Source organism: Hydra viridissima, unplaced genomic scaffold (genome assembly GCF_058129835.1).
Source record: "Hydra viridissima isolate aposymbiotic clone 2 unplaced genomic scaffold, HvirCarnegie_v1 scaffold_15, whole genome shotgun sequence".
Lineage (NCBI taxonomy): Eukaryota > Metazoa > Cnidaria > Hydrozoa > Anthoathecata > Hydridae > Hydra > Hydra viridissima.
In genome coordinates this window covers 3070434-3089468 of record NW_028324314.1, presented here as the reverse complement: position 1 = coordinate 3089468, position 19035 = coordinate 3070434, and the positions used below count along the sequence as shown (strand labels likewise).

The 19035-nt window shown below is 28.4% G+C and overlaps 2 protein-coding genes, 1 long non-coding RNA gene and 1 pseudogene across 4 annotated transcripts; all 4 read right to left on the bottom strand.

The window, feature by feature from the left end:
* Window positions 1-261: 261 nt before the first annotated feature.
* Window positions 262-4884, bottom strand: LOC149878203 (uncharacterized). The gene is made up of 3 exons (XR_016447536.1): window positions 4792-4884; window positions 4263-4306; window positions 262-303 (listed from the first exon to the last, which is right to left on the bottom strand). It is a non-coding gene; the product is annotated as an uncharacterized LOC149878203 (long non-coding RNA).
* Window positions 2324-3188, bottom strand: LOC149878204 (uncharacterized; annotated as a pseudogene).
* Window positions 4885-8847: 3963 nt separating the features above from the next.
* LOC149878202 (uncharacterized) lies at window positions 8848-12888 on the bottom strand. The gene is made up of 3 exons (XM_090072813.1): window positions 12321-12888; window positions 11964-11990; window positions 8848-9620 (listed from the first exon to the last, which is right to left on the bottom strand). Exons 1-3 carry the CDS (start codon window positions 12796-12798, stop codon window positions 9046-9048), a joined length of 1080 nt encoding a protein of 359 aa, XP_089928939.1. The 5' UTR covers window positions 12799-12888; the 3' UTR covers window positions 8848-9045.
* LOC149878201 (uncharacterized) lies at window positions 12193-19035 on the bottom strand. 2 transcript variants are annotated; one of them, XM_090072815.1, is made up of 4 exons: window positions 18640-19035; window positions 17444-18519; window positions 15068-15322; window positions 12193-13513 (listed from the first exon to the last, which is right to left on the bottom strand). In XM_090072815.1, exons 2-4 carry the CDS (start codon window positions 17883-17885, stop codon window positions 13485-13487), a joined length of 726 nt encoding a protein of 241 aa, XP_089928941.1. In that variant the 5' UTR covers window positions 17886-18519; window positions 18640-19035; the 3' UTR covers window positions 12193-13484. The 2 variants fall into 2 exon arrangements, with proteins under 2 accessions (XP_089928941.1, XP_089928940.1); XM_090072814.1 differs by lacking the exon at window positions 18640-19035 and having other exon boundaries at window positions 17444-18579.

Below are 19035 nucleotides of genomic sequence, written 5' to 3'. Positions count from 1 at the left end.
ACCAGTTGAGAAGTCAACAAAGTTTACAACGAGTGAACTTCTCAGTTTATAAGTCTTAATATCTTTTTGACATAATTGCTTCTACACCAGTTTCATCATTTTCCAGAACTACGTGAGGCTTATACAAATTTTCTTGGCTTAAATTAAGTATTAAAAATATTTTTACACTTTCAAATGATATGAATGCATTAGCTTTTTAAACTTACACCTTAAAAAAAAACTTAGAAAGAAACTTACAAACTTTTGTAACTTTCTAACAGCCTTTCATCAAGTATATTTGCGGCAGGTTCCCAAGTATTATATCTAAAATAAGAGTTAAAGTATGAATTTAGTGCTTGGCAAGTAAGAAAGTACCAAAGTATTCAAAAAATGACAATTAAATCATTTAATAAGATTTAATGCTCGAAATACCACAGAATACCATAAAATACTTTGGTAATAAAATATCATACACGGTCGTTCAGAGGTGACAAGTTATTATACGCAAGCGCAGTAGTAACTTTAAAAAAGTCAAATTTTGATAATGGCTACGGTCCGTAGCAACGAATTTTTTTATTTAGTTGACTGATTATTTATAAATGTTTCCATATAAATCAACATTTTAAACTCTTTCTAAAACTAAAATCATAATAAGTATATCTCAGTTGCATAAGAAAATGATTCAAATAAGATAAAGTTTGTATCAAAAAGTTTAAAGTTGCGCTTTTCTAAGTAAATTAACATTCTTGAATATGCTGATTTGTTTACACTTTTAAAAATATATTATCTAATTTTCTGAGCGTAGAAATTAAATAATTTTTTTTTTAAAATTCAGATGAGTTTTTATAGTATTTAACACTTTTATCAGATCTTAGCACTCAACTTTTTCTTCTTGTAAATACACATACAAACACCCACACAGCTATATATATATATATATATATATATATATATATACACACACACATAAATACATATATTACATTCATACATACATATATTTTTTCTTTTACATTCTGATACTTTTTACCTTCTGAATTGGGTTTGATTGCTTTTCGTTTGCTTAGGCAATTCAATAAGCTATCCAGTTATATTTTAAGATCAGTGTATTAGAGCAATCGCGACCAAATTTAAAGTGGAGTGAGCTTATTTACCACCACTATAGGTGGATACTTTATTTAGACGAAAAAAGTCATTATCAAGCGTTAGTGTTTGGTTTTTCCTTTTTTTTTTAACGAATGATAATGAATAAAGAACAAATTTCTATATCAATCTTTTAATATAAATCAAATTTTCTGAAGTTTATTAAAATAAAACTCTTCATACGTTTAAAACAGCCAGGTTTTTGGTGTGAAATAGCAAGATTTGTTTAGTTTTTCAGGTGTTTTTTTTTAATTTTTATTACTTCTCATCTCACTCCTTACTCTTACAGGTTTATATACTTTTGCTTTGTATTCATAATTGGTCTCTTTATTGTTTGTTATTACATTTAAAATTTGTGTGCTATTTTAGGATCAAGGACATATATTGATGCAATGTTTTCAGCTGTTTGGCAACTTTTTACTGATCAACTTTAAAGATTAAATTTTTTTAAAATTAGCTTGAAGTTTCCTTGAGTCACAATTTTGGTAAAATTAGATTAAAAATGTGCTCTAAATAGAGTGGTTAGTTTTTTCTTTAACACTTTCAACATTTTTCACTGAATTATGTGATTAGCCTTTTTTTTTTTTTTTTTTAATGTTTGATATGATACCAGAACTATATTTGTTTATATAAACATGATAAAACAAGTTTATCTTTTAACACAAAAAGTATAAGCCAAAATTTTATCTATTACCTATTTATATATATATATATATATATATATATATATATATATATATATATATATATATATATATATATATATATATATAGTGGACCGGTGAAAAGTTGCCAAACAGCTGATGAAGCATTGCATCAATACATAGAAGTTGTTCAATAATATGAAGCAAAAGGAAGGGCAGATTGTAAAAAAACCTGGAAGAGTAGGGAGTTTCCTGCTATTGGTTTGTTTAAGCCTCTGCTTAAGCAAACAAATTACCAATTCATCAAAATATATACTAACATTAATGGCAATGAGAAGATAAATAATATCAAACTGCAACAAAAAACTTTTTTTTTCATGAATTGGTTTTGACAAGGCCATGTGGGTGTGTTTCCCTCGTCAGTTATGCCTTTGCCACAGCAATCTTGGTTTCTAGTTTGGTAATGTAGAGACAATTATGGAGAATATAACTACATCTAATTAGATAATACAGCTGTTTTATTGACAATAAATATTTATTAAAAGCCTTAATTAAAATTAGAAACGTTGTTGATGAATAACTGATGATGAAGATGATGAAGATGATGATGATGATGATGATGATGATGATGATGATGATGATGATGATGATGATGATGACGATGACAATGATGATGATGATGATGATGATGATGATGATGATGATGATGATGATGATGATGATGATGATGATGATGATGATGATGACGATGAAACCAAATTAGATGCAAATGAGAATATTGATGATGATAACAATGGGGCTGATTGTGGTAATATTAACGATTTATCAAGGCAGATGCACTTATGATTAATATCTAAATCATATTCTTTGATTGAATTAAACTTTTTTTTACATATACATGCAATAGTCAACATAATTAAAAGAGAATTTGTTTTAATACTGGAAATCAAATCTTCAGGTAAAATAAGCTGTTTATATTTTGGACATAATGTTTCATTGAGTTGGTTAACCTTTATATTTTCCACAAGACAGAAAACACAAAATAAGTGTTCACATTTTTTTTGAGTTGCTGGTTGTTTTGGTATTTTACCATAAAAATTACACTGGTAAAGTTGTAAATGAGGATTGATTTCTTTTTTTAGTTCTTCAATATCTATTTCCAAGTCATGTGCTGTCACAATGCTTTTTTTAATGGTAGCAATCATGGAAGATGACCACACTTTTTTACCAATACCAGGGCAACCAATAAGCATTTTTATTTTGTTTTAGTGATTTAGTAACATTTAAACTTTTACTGAGTTTTTCTAACTGCTGATAACAATAGCATTTATCACAATGAGTTTTCCAGTTGATATTTAAAAGAAGTGTTGTTGATTTCATTCTTTTGATCATATTATATATGGTATCATAACGTTTTGAAAATTTTTAGATGAGTGTACATTCTCTAAATCTGACAACATGACATGGAATACATAGTTCAATGTTCTTTTTTTGGTTTATTCCAATAGGATACTTTTTTTTCCCAACCAAATATCCACAGACCCTGTAAATAAGATTCAAATTTTTGTAATGGATTTTCATCTAAAAATAATTAAACTTTTTGGATAGTTCTTGTGAATAACCATCAAACTTAACCACATGCATTATGTAGTGTTTATATTCATGAAGTAAATTAAGCTAATAAATCAATAAAAAACTTCATATAAAGTAAAAGATTTTATTTAAAATTATTAAAAACATTTAGTCAAGTTTTTTACATAAGGACAATTTTTATTTCACAAACGATATAAATAAAATGTTATCAATTTAGGACAATAGTTAGATGTAAATTTTGAACAAGAAAAAAAATTGAGTGCTAAGATTTTTTATAAGAAATAAAAAGTTAAAAGATTCATATAAGTAAAAGTAGAAAAACTTTTAAGTTTTATCGCTCAAAAAAAATGTAAAAAGACTTACAAATTTGTAAACAAATCAAAGAAAAAGTTTTTTTAGGTAGATCCTCTTCAATCATAAAATAATATTCCTCTTTCATTTTACTTACTTCTTAATAAAATTAAGTTACCGAAACATTACTAACAGTCTAAAAGCTGGTTATCAACGTAGACGATTTTAAAAAACGTGATAAGTAATGAAAAATTGGTCGCTAAGTAAAAATTCATTCTGTAACGAAGGTCCGTAGCCATTTTGAAAGTTCTAAAATTTTCAAAATCCAACTGCGCTTGCGCACAATAACCTGTCGCTTATTAACAGAGTTTGAACGACCGTGCATACTATTAGATATAATTTTGCTACGTTACAAAAAATGGTTGGCCAAGACAAAAACAGTTACAAAATTTGGCATGATAACTTTAGGAATTAGAGTGACTTTAAATTAGACCATAAATGTAATGGTAAAGAGTTACATAAAACATATGACTCAAGAATAGATTTAGTTGCTTATTTATAAATGTACGACAAAAGCTTTTTTTGTATTCTGAAAAAGAGCTAAAATCGTACTTAGCTGAATATCCTTGCCATTTAATCAAATATTCAGCACGACCCTGAAATAACGAAGGAAAAGCTAAAACACGTTTGAACTAGTGTTAAATATAATAATAACATTGTTTATTCAATTCTTTACATGTGAAGTTGATATTAAGTTCAAATAGAGGTTCAATTATACAATATCAATACCAATATAAATGTATTTCGTGTTAAGGATGTTACAAAAAACACAGGTCATTGCAAATAGTAATTCACTAATAAAACGCAATGACCTAGATAAGATAAAGAAAAGACAAGAAAAAAACATAAAAAATAAACTAGTCACATAGTAAAAGTAGAACTTATTTTATTAAATTTATAAATAACACTTATAAAACAGACTTTTAAAAGAGTTAAAATATAGGTCAAGTAAAAACGAAATATAAATGGAACTAGCTGATAATTATTTTAGGCTGCCTCCAGCAACTATGTATTGGATTTATGGTGTTTATCTTTTGAATTAGAATAATTCATCCATTAAAAGTTAAATTATTAAACGTACCTTTTTATATCTCTTTTTTAATATTTTTTCAGCAGCAAAAACACCCGGACCAGTGTCTTTTGGCATTTTTTTTTAAACACGGGCTTTAATGCGGACTACTACTAAATTCTTCCCTTCCGTGCGTAAATTTTTTACATGCACGCTAATCCCCCCTCCCCTTTTTTTATTTTTATTTCTACTTTTTTTTTTCTTGGTTCGTTTACAGCAGTTACAGCTTAAGATTCCGTTTTTTAACTTCATAATAAAAATTCAGTTTTATGAGAGTCTACAGAAATAAGGAAGTACTATAAATTATTTCTGAATGGTAGAGCGTTCTACGTCTGTTATGGCTAAATTCTACTCATAGAAATTTTCCATATAACAATATCAAAGATTTCTAGCATTACGTGTTAATAAATTTTAATAATATTACGCGAAAAAGACAAAGAAATGGTAGTAAGAGAAAGCGGGTATAACTGACTTTTAAAACTATGAAAGTTTTCGACTTGTACAAAAGTTGTACGAATAATCATTAAGGATTTTTTGGTTAGGTTTAAAGAAAATTTGACGTTTGGTTGTCCCATTCATGAGCAAGTCAGAGAGTATCCGTCGAAGAACGAACGTTATTGTAATAACATTTATTCAAAAAAACCTTATTATAATTAAATCATTAGAAGGGAATAATTTTTAAAAGTTGCATCAACACTTGCCGATCGGAGGAGCATTCCTCAAATTGATACTTTTAAGTTTTAAATGTAATCCATGGTGTGTAATCATCTCTAAAAGAAAAAAGGAATTCTTTTCTTTCTTTCTTTTTTAATTTTTTTTTTTTTTTTTTTCTACAAAAAACGTTTTTGTTTTGTGATGCTGAGTTTAAAATCGCTATGTATTAGTGATAGCAGAAGGCATAAAACATGTTTTCATGGATTGCACGTTTAATCATGCTATATAGAGAGACAAACAATGGTCTTGTTTTCCAAATGATAAAGATATCAATGGAACAAAAAAAAATTTTACGTTTTTGTTGTAAATGAAAATTACCCTTTGAAATAAAGTTCAGTTTACAAAAAAAATCGTTGATCCTAAATCGTCAAATGATCAAAAAGTCATTTGACATAGCTGCACCGCACTTTTGAATTTTTAGAAGACGCAAATAAGAAACTGTTGCTTCAATTAGTAAAACTTTACATAGTCATAATGTATTTTGGTATAAAAGTTGTAGTTTAACATAACTTTTTAAATGCAGAATAACTTTCTAACAAATGTATTATAACAAGAGTTCTCAGACGTCCCAATTTACAAAAAAGAGCACAATAGATATCTCTTTTAACCTTATATTTGTTATTGTTCTAAGCTTGTGAATAATGGAAGTATAACTGTCTTGATAGATAATTGTTTAATCTTCATCACAAAATATCATTTCAATGGTTAACAGCCTCCTCTAACTACCTCTTACCCGATATTTAACCAAATTTGATAGGAGAATATGATTAAATTTGTAATAATCTTTGAAAGATTGGTTTACTGTGCTTACGAGGTTTTGTAGATAATTCAATTTTTCATCTACAAACTCCTAGTTTTTTAGATGAACAATTGAAACTTATATAATTATGAAGATTGAAATAACTTTTTAGTTTTTGCGGCCTACAAGTTAACCATCTGCAGTGGGAAATTTGGCGGACAAAAATCATAAAAGTTATTTTACTGAATTTTAATTTGAAATTTTCTTTTGATTAAGAACACTATAAAACAGAAAAATCCAAAATTTAAAGTTTCTTGGACCTTTATAAAGATATGAACCATCAGTGTCAAAACTTTTGGTCAAATTCCAATGTTGGGGTTTACAAGAGATCCTTTTTTAAGGTGGTATATATAACTGTCTGAGAAAAAAAAAATTACATTTTAATATAAAATTTAATTATTTTTCCCAGACATCGTTGGAAAGGACATTGAGTCTAATTTTTAAAAATCATATCTAAAGTTTTAAAAAATTCACACGAAGTTCAAACTTTGGTAATTTTTCCAAAAATTTAGTCCAGAGTTACTAGATGCTACTCTTCGCTGATGTACTACTATGCAGTACATCAGCGAAGACATTAACGTCTAAGAAATATAGACGGCCAAGAGAAAAATTTTAAACAGTTACATAATGACAGCAAGCAACAAAATGTCAAAAAAACGAAGAAGAAAATGATCTTAAATATGAATTAGTCGAGAAAGCTTTGCAGCACGCCCACGGAAAAGCTTTTAAAGAAAGAGATTTTAGTTTGGTAAAAGTTTTATCAGAAGTTATCGCAAAAAAAGAAAATTTGAAAGAACTATTTACTAACTGTCAAAAAACACAACACAAATGTTGGCAGAAGAAGCTTTAGAAATTATGGTCAGAACGAATGTTTCCGAAGACCAGTATGAAGCATTTCAGCAAGCGGGTCCTCGTTGTTTTCCAAGTTGACCAACGGGTTGTATACCACAAAAGAAGACATCGAAATTAGTGAAACAAAAAATAAATTAAAATTGCAAGGTTTGATGGAGAACAATACGAAACATATTGTTGTGATGAAAAGTGCAGAAATTACGGAACACTTGGATGTTGAAAACAAGGAGTTTGAAAATTTAATATTGACTAGCAGTTGGGGATTACATGGAAGTTCCAGTCAATCACAGTACAATCAGAAGTTTTCACAAAGTGGTAAACAGGACTTTGACTTATTGTCTACAACAACAGCACCGTTAATATAATTAGTTAACATAATTAGCAGAATACGATGACAGCAGCAATTTTTTCTGAGCAAACTTAATGGCTCAAAATGTGAAGTTTTGCAAATCAATCACTTTGGAGTTTATTAAAGATTGTGTGGAAATTGTTCTTAGAACAAAAGACTTCACCACGGTGTCATCGAATTACTGCATTTTTCCAACGGTGTCATCGATTTACTGCTTTATTTACTCTCATAGTAAATAATGAAGTTAACTGAAGTGAACAAAGATTCCGATTTAATACTCATTCACCGAATTGAATCTCTAAACTATTTAAAGCTTGTTTTTTACTACACTAATCATTACTTTGAAAACTTAAAACTATTTGGGAGATATTAAAAAAGGAAAATATCACAGTGTGAGGAGGGAAGCATGAGAAACTTTAGAAGTCTTCTTTAAGTTTTACTTGGTTCAAATTTATGACATACACAACCGAAGAAAGGTACGAGAAAATCGTGTGAACACACACACGTTCAATCGGACGTAAAACAAATCAGTCACACCGTTAAAGTTTAAAACAGTTTTTACAAAAGCGAACAGAAACTCTATTGTACCTTCACTGATAAATGGAAATAGTTCGATTAGTAAGGCAAGCGACAATTGTGTAATTATTTTATGATTTTTACAAAAAATGGAGACCAGAAACAATCGCTTATCAAAAGATAACTAGTAAAGCCTGTTTAAGAGAGTAAAGACTAAGAGGTCACTGAAAATTAAAAATGAAAATTAATTAAATCTTTTAAAATTCAAAACTACTTAAATCTTTTAAAAGTTATTTAAAAAAATTATTTTTACACACACGGGGCCCCGGGAATTTTCCCCGTCCACCCTCCCCTCTCGGCAGCCATGTATATAAGTATATTCAATATATCTATATTGCATGTCAATATATCAATACACTCTTGCCAAATCAACGTTTTGAAGGATCCACCATGCATGTACTTGAGTCCCAAATCGATTCTTATCAAATTCTTGTGTAACAAATTTAATTCTCCTTTTTTGCTATCTTGTAAATAACCTGTAAATTATATAAAAGAAACATAAAAATTTAGATATTAGTTTATATTGTGCATTATATTACGCCGAACAATACTTGATATTGGAGTAGCATAGAAAAATATGTTTTACAAGCGTAGATTATCTTAACTGATGCTTTCACAGAATAATTTTTCATACTTCCTTTAATAAATAATCAACAGGTAAATGCATTTCACGCATAAAATAGTTAAATGCATTTAACGCAGTTTTACAAACATATTTGAATCTAATTCTCTTTCCTCTCTTAAATTCTTTTTCTAAATTTACAATCAATTATTCATCTTTACAACCAACTTTTCAAATAAACTTTGAAACATTTCAAAACTGTTTACACTATCCGAGTTACAAAAAAATTTTCAAGTTTTTTAATCATAATATTTAGCAATACATAGACATAGTTTTTCAACGAATTAACTAAATTCGAACTATTTTTTTATATTCGATATATCAGCAGAAGCTTGGAACGTAATCTTAAACTTATTATGAGCTAGGTTGAGATGGTTTCTTCACAAATGATTCAAATTCCTTAATGCTGTTAATTCTTTCATCACAGTAGCGGACTTTCAACTTCCTAATATTTGAGTATGCTTTAATTTTTTCATATATACATTCGATGAATGCAATTTTGATGTTGGTGTAAAGACGCAACTTTTGACACTGCTCAATCCATGGATAAAAGTATTCGAAGTCCGTCCCTGAGACGTTGCTATCTATAAATATCCACAAGAGTTTAAATTGATTGCTTGGTTTCCACCTTTCGATCTTCACCGGGAATTTAAAGATGACCCAAGAAACGTTTAATGAACACTTTTTGATTAACTCTATTTCATCCGATGATAAACAAACTTTCTTAACACACAAATACTTTAACTTCATTTTTTCTTCAAAGAACTTGTTGAAAAAATACTTTTGTTGAACTATTCTCCATGGTTCGCTTTCATCGGATATAAGAAGCAGCCACTCTCGACGTTTAATCATTTTTTTCATTTTATTGGTGATGGTAGCTTGGGCTTCGTAAAAGCATTCTATGAAAAACTCTTTTTCCTCATTTTTACCTGAAAAAGATCATATTTTGAGCAAGAAAAATTTTATTATTCATTTCTATTCAAACTTTTGGTTTACATAAAACAAGAAGTCGAAATTATATGTAAGTTGTAGCAAAATAATTCAAACAAGTATTGTTAATAATAGTTTGATAATATTTTATTGATTAAACAAAAAATAATTATATTTACAATAAACAAAACAAAAAGTTATAAACCCATCTAAAGAAAGAAAAAAAGAGATGATTCTTTACAAACGATTGAAATCACTCAACCAATAAAAATGCTAACAACTTTTTACCAATCAAAAGTTTAAAAAATATAAACAACCTTGGCATTTGTTAAGAATCTAAAATTTCAGCTTGATGGAATTTTAACTTTATTTTGACTTAGTTGTAATTAAACTATTTAAAATTTAATCATTTCATTACTTCTTCATTATTCACTATTACTTCTTCATACTAAAGTGTTTTATAGCAAGTAGCGAAGTTGAGACTAAATTTAAAAACCATTCGAAAAAATTTATTGAAATCTCAATATACTGTTTATTTACTATGTATTTGAAGTCTTATAAAATGGTGTTCTATTTTTAGTAATTATACTTGAGTTTTAGAGCTTCTTTTCGAAATATATTATCCTTATTACTTCCGTAAATATCAACTGTAAAAAACTTGTTTTGACTCTACTTTTCTTAAAACAATCAAGGTGGATATTCAGTATCATAAATTAGATCGGTAATATCGATAATCTGAAACTCTTAAAATAAAATTAATTGCAAATCATTTTCAGTAATATATTGATTATCACTATTCACAAAAGTCATCGATTACAAATCCTCATAAATCAGCCGTTTTTATAATTGGCGGGATATTATAGTCTCTCTGGAAATTCAAAAAACGACCTGTTAGGAATTCAATTTAGCTGAAAGACAATAAAATTTTTTAGTTTTTTTGTCCTGATATCTTTTTGACACATTTGCATTCACAAACCAGTTTCATCATTTTCTAGATCTACTTGAGGCTTGTAAACGTTTGCTCAGCTCAAATTTCACAGCTTCTACAATATTTTCCTTCAACCAAATTTTTTTAAGCAATAGAGTAAAATCGGGTCAAAACCGATCAAACCATTTTTTCGATCACTGATCGAAAAATTTAAATAAAAGCGGAACTGATAGGAATATTTCAAAAATAAAAACACCAGAAGAAAGAGAATCATCTCCTCAATTCAAATGTGTCAAAATAAAATCCAAGTCATTTTTCAGTCATTTTATTTTTATAAAAGTTTAAAAGAGAGTCGTAAAAATTTGCATTTTTCTTTTATTTGCTATCGTAATAATTCGGGAACCATAAATCGTTTAAAAATAATTTTACCTCTGTCTTGTAGAAAATTTAATTTTAATACCGATTACATAATTTTTTTGTGTCGTTTTATAATTAAAAATGAAACAAAAATGTAAGAAAAACTAATATTAAATTTTTTCTGGTGAAACCGATCTTTCACATATTTACTTTAAATTCCTTTATTAGGTAGTATGTGAATTTTAAATTAGGCACTTGGTGAATTTATTAAATGTATTTTATATTAATCGGTTTTAACAGACTTTCTGCCAAAAGCGATCATTTTTTTTTTCTTCTAGTTTTCTTCTAGTTTTCAAAAACAACTAAAAAAAATAAATAATGTGCTTGTTAATATTTTTTATCTTATATAAAAAAATAGTTTAAAAATTTTAAAAAATAATAAAGCTACTTGATTTTTATTGTTCGGTGATCGGTTTGACCCGCTTTTACTCTATACTTGTCTTTTTATTTTCTCTTTCTTAAATCATTTGTTATTTTTTTTTTGCATTAATGACAAACGCCTCACAAGACCCAACTTCTAATTGTTTACTTGAAGAGTTTAAAGTTTAATGGTGTTAAATTTGAATTGTTTATATTGAGTTGCACTTACATGCCCCACTGTTAGAAGTTTACCATAAAATACTTTTGACATCTTCTATTGCAGCTACTGATGTAAACAATAAGTTTTATAGTAATTTTTCTCACCTCCTTTATCTCTACATATAAATATTACAAAGACATCTTTAGTAACATTCATAATTGAACTATTAAACCCAAGATATTTTAAAATTACTTTGAATGATTTCTCTTTACATTCTCTTATCTCATACAAGTTATCTCAGAGTAAATCTAAAGTTAAAACGCACAAAAATAGTTTCACGTAATCTTATGTCTAATCAAACGATAGTTCTAATGATTCATTCAAACCAGTTGGCATTCTACTTTAAATAAAAATGTAGTTTAACGTTGAAATTAGGATTTTATAACGGGCAAAAAGATAAATGTAAAAGTTGCATACCGAAAAGCGCCATCTTTGGAAGAGATTCTAAATATATCATGTCAAAAGAAAAACATAAAAAAAGTTAGTTTAATCTAAGTATGAAATTAAAACACTAACTCAATAATTATGATAAAAGTAGTGATGTTTAGTAATAATAAATTAACAACAAATAATGAAGATATTTAAAAAAATACAGTGTAAAGTGAGGAAACCAAAATATTAATCGTTTGGGTTCGTTTATCTTTGATTTTGCTTTAAAATTGTCTATCGTTCGGTGAAGTTTCCTATCATCAAACTTCACCACGCAAAAAGATCACCTTATAAATTTTAAATCTTGAAAAGATTTTTAGCCGATCTTTTAACAGTAACACTTACCGCAAATGATGTTGAGCAATTGATCCTTTCTTTCTTCGTTTGAAACCTTTGTTAAAGATTGAAAATAGTCTCCCAAACCTTTACTAGCTGTATCTTTTAAATTCAATATTCCACAGATCATTGATACAACAACTCGTAAGTTTTTGTTGCCTGTAATTTCCGTAGGACTTAAATGATTGGATGCATGAATAGAAGCACAAAAAATCAAAAAGGAGAAAAGAGAAAGCTGATATCCAATGATTGCTTCAAACTGCTTGTAATCAATTTCTTTAAAATCTTTCAAATTTGGTAATTTAAAATAAGGAAAACTAACTTCGCCTTGATCCAAAACCTGATAAACTAGATCATAAATTTGTGATAAATACTGCCTCACTTCTATCACTAGTTTATTGTGTTTGTTAACATGAGTTTGCAAAAAGTATAAAAAAATATCACAGTGAAATTCAGTCAAGCTGTTAAAAGAATGTTTGCTATCCATTGAAAGAGAATTAAAAACTTCACACACTTTTCCTAAACAAAATGGTACAGATATTATGGCTTTGAAAAACTCAGAGGCGTTAAGATAACCATTTATCTTTTCCTTTTGATTATCTATTTCCTTGTTTTCAATATAATTTTTTTATCTCATCATCATCAAGACCTGCTACATGAAATGATGAAATTTGCGGTGGTTCTTTTTCCTTTTTGAGTATAACATTGATTTTATCTTTAAACAATTTTATTGCTCTAAATCTTCCAGCAACAATGCATTTATTGTTCGGACTTTTCAATGCTTTTGCAATTGTTTTGATAAAAGGGGACTCGTTCGAGAAATCATCCAACCCATCGATTATAAACAACTTTGAAAAGTTTGAAAAGTTGTTCCATTCTTTTGAAATATTGGCGTAAAACTCTTGAACTTGTTCATCAATACTAGTTTTATGATTTACTTGGTTAAATTCAAAATAAAACACCAAATCTATATTCTTCCATAAAGATTCGTTTGCCCATTTTAACAGGCACATTTTAAGAAGACTTGTTTTCCCAATACCAGTAATGCCAGATATCAAAAGCAATTTAGTTTTCATTTGAAATTCACTTTCAAATTCAATATCATTGAAATTCTGTATTAAAAACGTTCAGTTTTAAAAACAAATGTTGCTGCATCTGCTTTTACTCTTTAGATTAATATTTCTTGAGTGTTACGCGTTTATCTGAAAGCAAATGCATGGGAAAATATAATATCTAATTAATTTAAAAAAATTATTTTCCATATCATACATGCATACATACATACATTCATGCTTGTATACATACATACATACATACATACATACATACATACATACATACATACATACATACATACATACATACATACATACATACATACATACATACATACATACATACATACATACATACATACATACATACATACATACATACATACATACATACATACATACATACATACATACATACATACATACATACATACATACATACATACATACATACATACATACATACATACATACATACATATATACATACATACATACATACATACATACATACATATTTTCAAAAAATTTCTCTTTTTAAATCTAAGAAGTTTTGTTATTATCTTGATTAAAGTTAACCTAATGAATGTCACAAATAGACTAAAAAAGTTCTGAGAACCAACGAAAACATACGGAAAAAGTTTATGAGAATAGCAGAAAAATTGTTTTTTCTGCTACATAAAGCTACATAAGAGTTGAGTAGGTTCTAAGATTAAAGAGTTAAGATTGTCGCACAACACGTGGAAAAACAAAGTTAGATGAAATGCTGAACTTTCAATCCGTTTCAACTTCTCAAAAACTTATGCAATGGTTTTTGAGAAGTTCTAATGCATTGCTATTGTCTTACTTATCAGGTTTGTCATTTCAAGTGGAAAATGATCTTTTAGTAGTGCACAAAACAAAAAAAAACCAATCTCAAAAAAGCTAATTTGTTTGCTTGACATATATTTACAAAGGTCATCTACATAACTTCAACTAGTTTCAATTAAAAGATAATTTCAATAATCTTTCCGCTAAAGATGCTTAAGCAGCAGTTTAAATTGCTTAGTGAAAATTACTTAGCAAAAAGTGTCCACAAAATATCCTACTAGAGGTAATTCTACCAAGATCTTACAACCTAATGAAAGAAAATCTTTAAAAGGCTAAATTTGTAGTGAAATGAGATCCAACGCCTAAAAGCAGTAAAAGTAAAAGTGACATAAAGTTCTGACTTGCATTCTACCGAGGTTTGCGATACGAGTAAAAATTAAATTTGCAACTTTTAAATAACTTTAATAGCTGTTTGGAAAGTGGAGTTGGGGCAGAGGAAGGGGGGGAGGGGGACAAGAAGAAGGAAGGGCAATGGAGAAAATGAGGAAAAGGGGAGGAGGGGAGAAAAAGCTATGCTTTCCCAGCTTTTCCCATTCCGATATCCTTGAATTATTTTAAGTAATTTTCTTGATATATTTTTTTGAAGAAAAATGTTCCTCTACAACTTAGATATAACTTGAAAAGGTGCTTTTAGTTCATCATTTTAAAAGGATTTGAATTGAGTTTTATCTTAGCGTTTATTTTTGACAAAAAAGACAATGATTTTTCTTCAACAGGTATTTGCATTATAAAGATTTAGATCTTTATAATGCAAATAGAATTTTTTTGAGAAAAGGAAATAATCATTCCAATGAAAATGAATGCACGAAAATTGAAAAACTGATACCTTACCGAGACCTAATTTAAGAATGACATCGTTTCTTTCCAAGTCTGTCAGAGATTTTTCAATTAATTCCATATAGTTATATGGATGAGCCTGGTAGACTTTATCCAGAAAACCGCTCATTTTACTTTTATCACCATCCAACTCATTTTCAAGGGAATCAATGATAGTGTCAACATCACTAAAACCTGTGCAACGTGCACATTTTTTCCATTCCAATAAAACATCTTCTACTACTATTCTTTTTATTTCGTTGGGAATACCTAAATTAAGAGATAACTTATAAAGAGTAAATATTTATATACATGACTTGAAGGTTGACACCTAGTATAAGAGTGTATATTATATAGATAAGAAAACATCAAATAATACGAATTCTCTAAATATAAATAATAATCTATTATAAGAAATTTTCTTAATAAATATAAATGTGTGTGTGTGTATGAGTGTTACTGAAGTAAGAAAACTCAAAAGATATGACCTTAACTTCCTTGGAACCCTTTACGCCATTTGGAGGTATGACAAACTTTTAAATTTTATGTTTTAATCTCCAATATGAAATTTGTTTCTTATTCGAAAATAAGTTTAAAAGTAAATGGGTTTCTTTATTGGTAAATTTGAGCAGAGAACTAGCCAGCTAATTCATCGCATAAATTATAAACATTTAGTAAAACATTCCAAGTTACTTCACGTGTCATTCACATAAATAATATTATTGGTGTATATGAATGCAAAAACATCGCATCATGATGGTTTTTTTGTCTGCCTCAACGTTTAGGCCAAAACACTAAGAATTCTGTTACTAATATTCAAAATAGTTACAAGGTCATAGTCAAATCTTTTCAAAATCAGATGCAACATAAAAAATACTCATTTGCCTCGAATCTTTTAGGATTTTCAGAAAAACTTTTTGTATGTTCAAAAAGTCTGAGCAATTTACTAATATTTTTTTTATTAAGTAGTTATAACGATAATACAAACGTTTAAGTTCCGTTTTTGAATCGATCGACTAGTAGTAGCCTGAAATCGGCCTCATACAACTACAATAACTGCAGATTTTTTCAACCGATAACATGTCACAATAATTATTCAATCCCTGATCTAAACCAGTTGAGAGAGGTGGGCGTTAAAAGAAGCCTCTCAAATAACATGACTTACGTTTACAGATAACCAATCGCATCAATCTTTGTAATACCTTTAACCACAATAGCTATTGAAAACAGTCTAAAAACGTTGAGCATTTGAACCTGTTTAAAATGATAACATGACTCAAAAAAGTACTTGTTTAGTTTTAATATTTATCTACTCATAATTATTTAAGACCAAATGGTATTTCAATAAAATATGGTGCTATCTTATCATAACAATATAATATGGTATTATCCTAACATAATAATAAAATATGGCGTTATTCAAACTTAACAACAAAACATGGTGTTATCTTAATCGCAGTGTTAATACAAGAGAGTTTCTCTTCGCTAATGTAAAACTATAATAATGACTCAAATGCTCTCTTTATTCCATTTTACTTAATTAACTCCGAACCAACTTCTTGTTAAACTCAAACCAAACTTTTTGTTAAGCAAAGACGGTTGGTTTTCAAAGGTCTTCCACTTCATAAACCTTTCACAATTTCAACTCGAGCCAAAAATAAAAAAGCTAATGTGAACGAATGGAGAACCTCTCGATTGCGTAAAGCTACAAGTTCATGCTAAATTTATTCGTAAAAGAAATCTGCATATGCACTGATCTCTTATCGCATGAAAAGGTTTTTCAGCCAATTAAACTAAATACAGTAAGTGATATCACAACAACAAATAGAAATCCTTAGTTTGAATGAGAAAAATTAGTTTTTATGTTGGAAATACAGGACATTAATAAAGCACTAAAGTTAATGAAAGCGAATGTTAATGATAGCTGTTACTCAAAACTTAAATTTACAAAATAAAATTAAATCAAAGTTAAATTTAATCAAAATTTGAATTTATTTAAAATAAATAAAATTAGAGTTTAACAAAAGAAAAGAGTCAAAATGAAAAACGGATTTTAAAAAAAATTGCTAGAATCTTCTTTGAACGATTGAAGATTTTATTTAAAAAATGATCGAATGGCTTATAACAATCGTTCGCACTCAAAACTCTTAATTTGAACGACTTAAAAAAAAAGTGCACTTTGAAAAATGAAAATTCTCTGAGCCAATTCTTATCTAATTTTTAAGCAGGTGGATAATTTACAAACCTCATTGAAATTATCCCCTTTTTGCAGTGAAACTCCGTATGCTAGTTAATAAAAGCCAACATTAACTCGGCATAAACTAAAAAAAACTAATCGTTTTTTAAGAAAAAATTCGACTTTATTTAAATTGTAATCCAAACAAAATTTACCTTTCAGACGATTTTTCAAAATTCCATTTCCAATACGATTCTCTATTGCCTTCATTATTTTAATCATATTTTCTTCTTTATCTTCAAACAATTTATAAAATTTCTCCCCAGCTATGTATAAACGCAATTCGGAACCTTCGGCAGGGTAGTAGTTTTCCACTTGTATAGGCAAGATTTTTTTCATGTCTGCATGAGCAAGTCTGTATTCTGCTTTACAATAATGTGAGTTCTCATACTTTTCTGAAATCAGGAATAAAATAATTTCGGAGTTCGCAACAGCTTTTGGTATTTCCACTCCTATGGTACCCTGGATATTAGTTTCATCTGTCCACACTGCATAGCCTCTAGCAGTCAGAGCCTTGTACAAATCATCTGCGTAACTATTACCTGTTTCCCAATTATAGGTTATCATTACATCCCATTTTTCGTTCATTAAAGCCATTTTGAATAAGCAGCTTATATATTTTCATATGATGTTTATATCTCTCTAGGTATATTAATTTCAGATTGTTTATTTCAGTAGGATAAAAACTATATACATAACTAAAATTTGTTAGGCTTAAAAAATAGTTAAACAATAAATATCGGTATTTCATCTTTAAACTCTCAGTGTTTTTGTTTCTTAAATGTGTTTTGGATACCAACAAAAGAGTATTTTTGAAAAAGTATGAGTTTTAGAAAAGAATTTATTTGAAATGAGATTTCAATAAAAATTGAACTGTTTGAAACTAAAGAAATTAGAATGAAAGGTATTTACTGGCGCTTCTTGCAAACTTTTTGTGCTGATATTGCTCATTTTGAGAGGTTTTTTTAGCAGATACCAAGAAATTAGTATACGCTGCAAGTTAAATTGCGTCATGCAGAAAAAATTGATGCATACAGCGCTGACATCGAAATGACCCACCTAGTTTAGTTGAGTTGTTATCCCTTAGAATTTAAGTGAGCAATATGGATTCGTTTTGCCACCTTTTAGGCAAATGCTTTACCAGCTCCCTTACTCCAGCAGCATTACATACTAGCAGTCATTTCAGTTATTGATAACGTGATTCACAATCAAATTCAACACCAAAATGTGGCTAAAGCCAAAAATTTAGCCAAAAATGAGTTTAGCTTTTTTTATTTTTAAATGCTAAACTAAAAAAAATATACTTAAAAACAATAAAAGCATGAATACAAATAATGACGCAACACTATACCATGCTTCAGCCAACCACTGTTAATTTTAGTGATGTTGTTGAGCAAGCACGCCTTTGCCTGCTCTATCTTAGTTTACAGTGAGCCTGTAGTGACTTTGTTTCCTGTTTGATGCCCATATGTAGCTGAAAACATGTTTACACCCATAATCATTAATATTATCACTTTTGATATAAAAACCATACATCCCTCATCACTGAACTAAGTTAAAGCCACAATTAGTGAAAAGTATTAATATCTCCATTTTAAAATAAATTTCAACAGGCAGGTTTTTTCTTTTTAACTACTTCTTTCCTCTATATTTACTTCAAAAGTGACTTCCTTTTCTATAATGTAACTTGTTACTAGTGTTACTATCTTACAAAGACACGTTTTTATAAGTAATCTTATTGAATAAT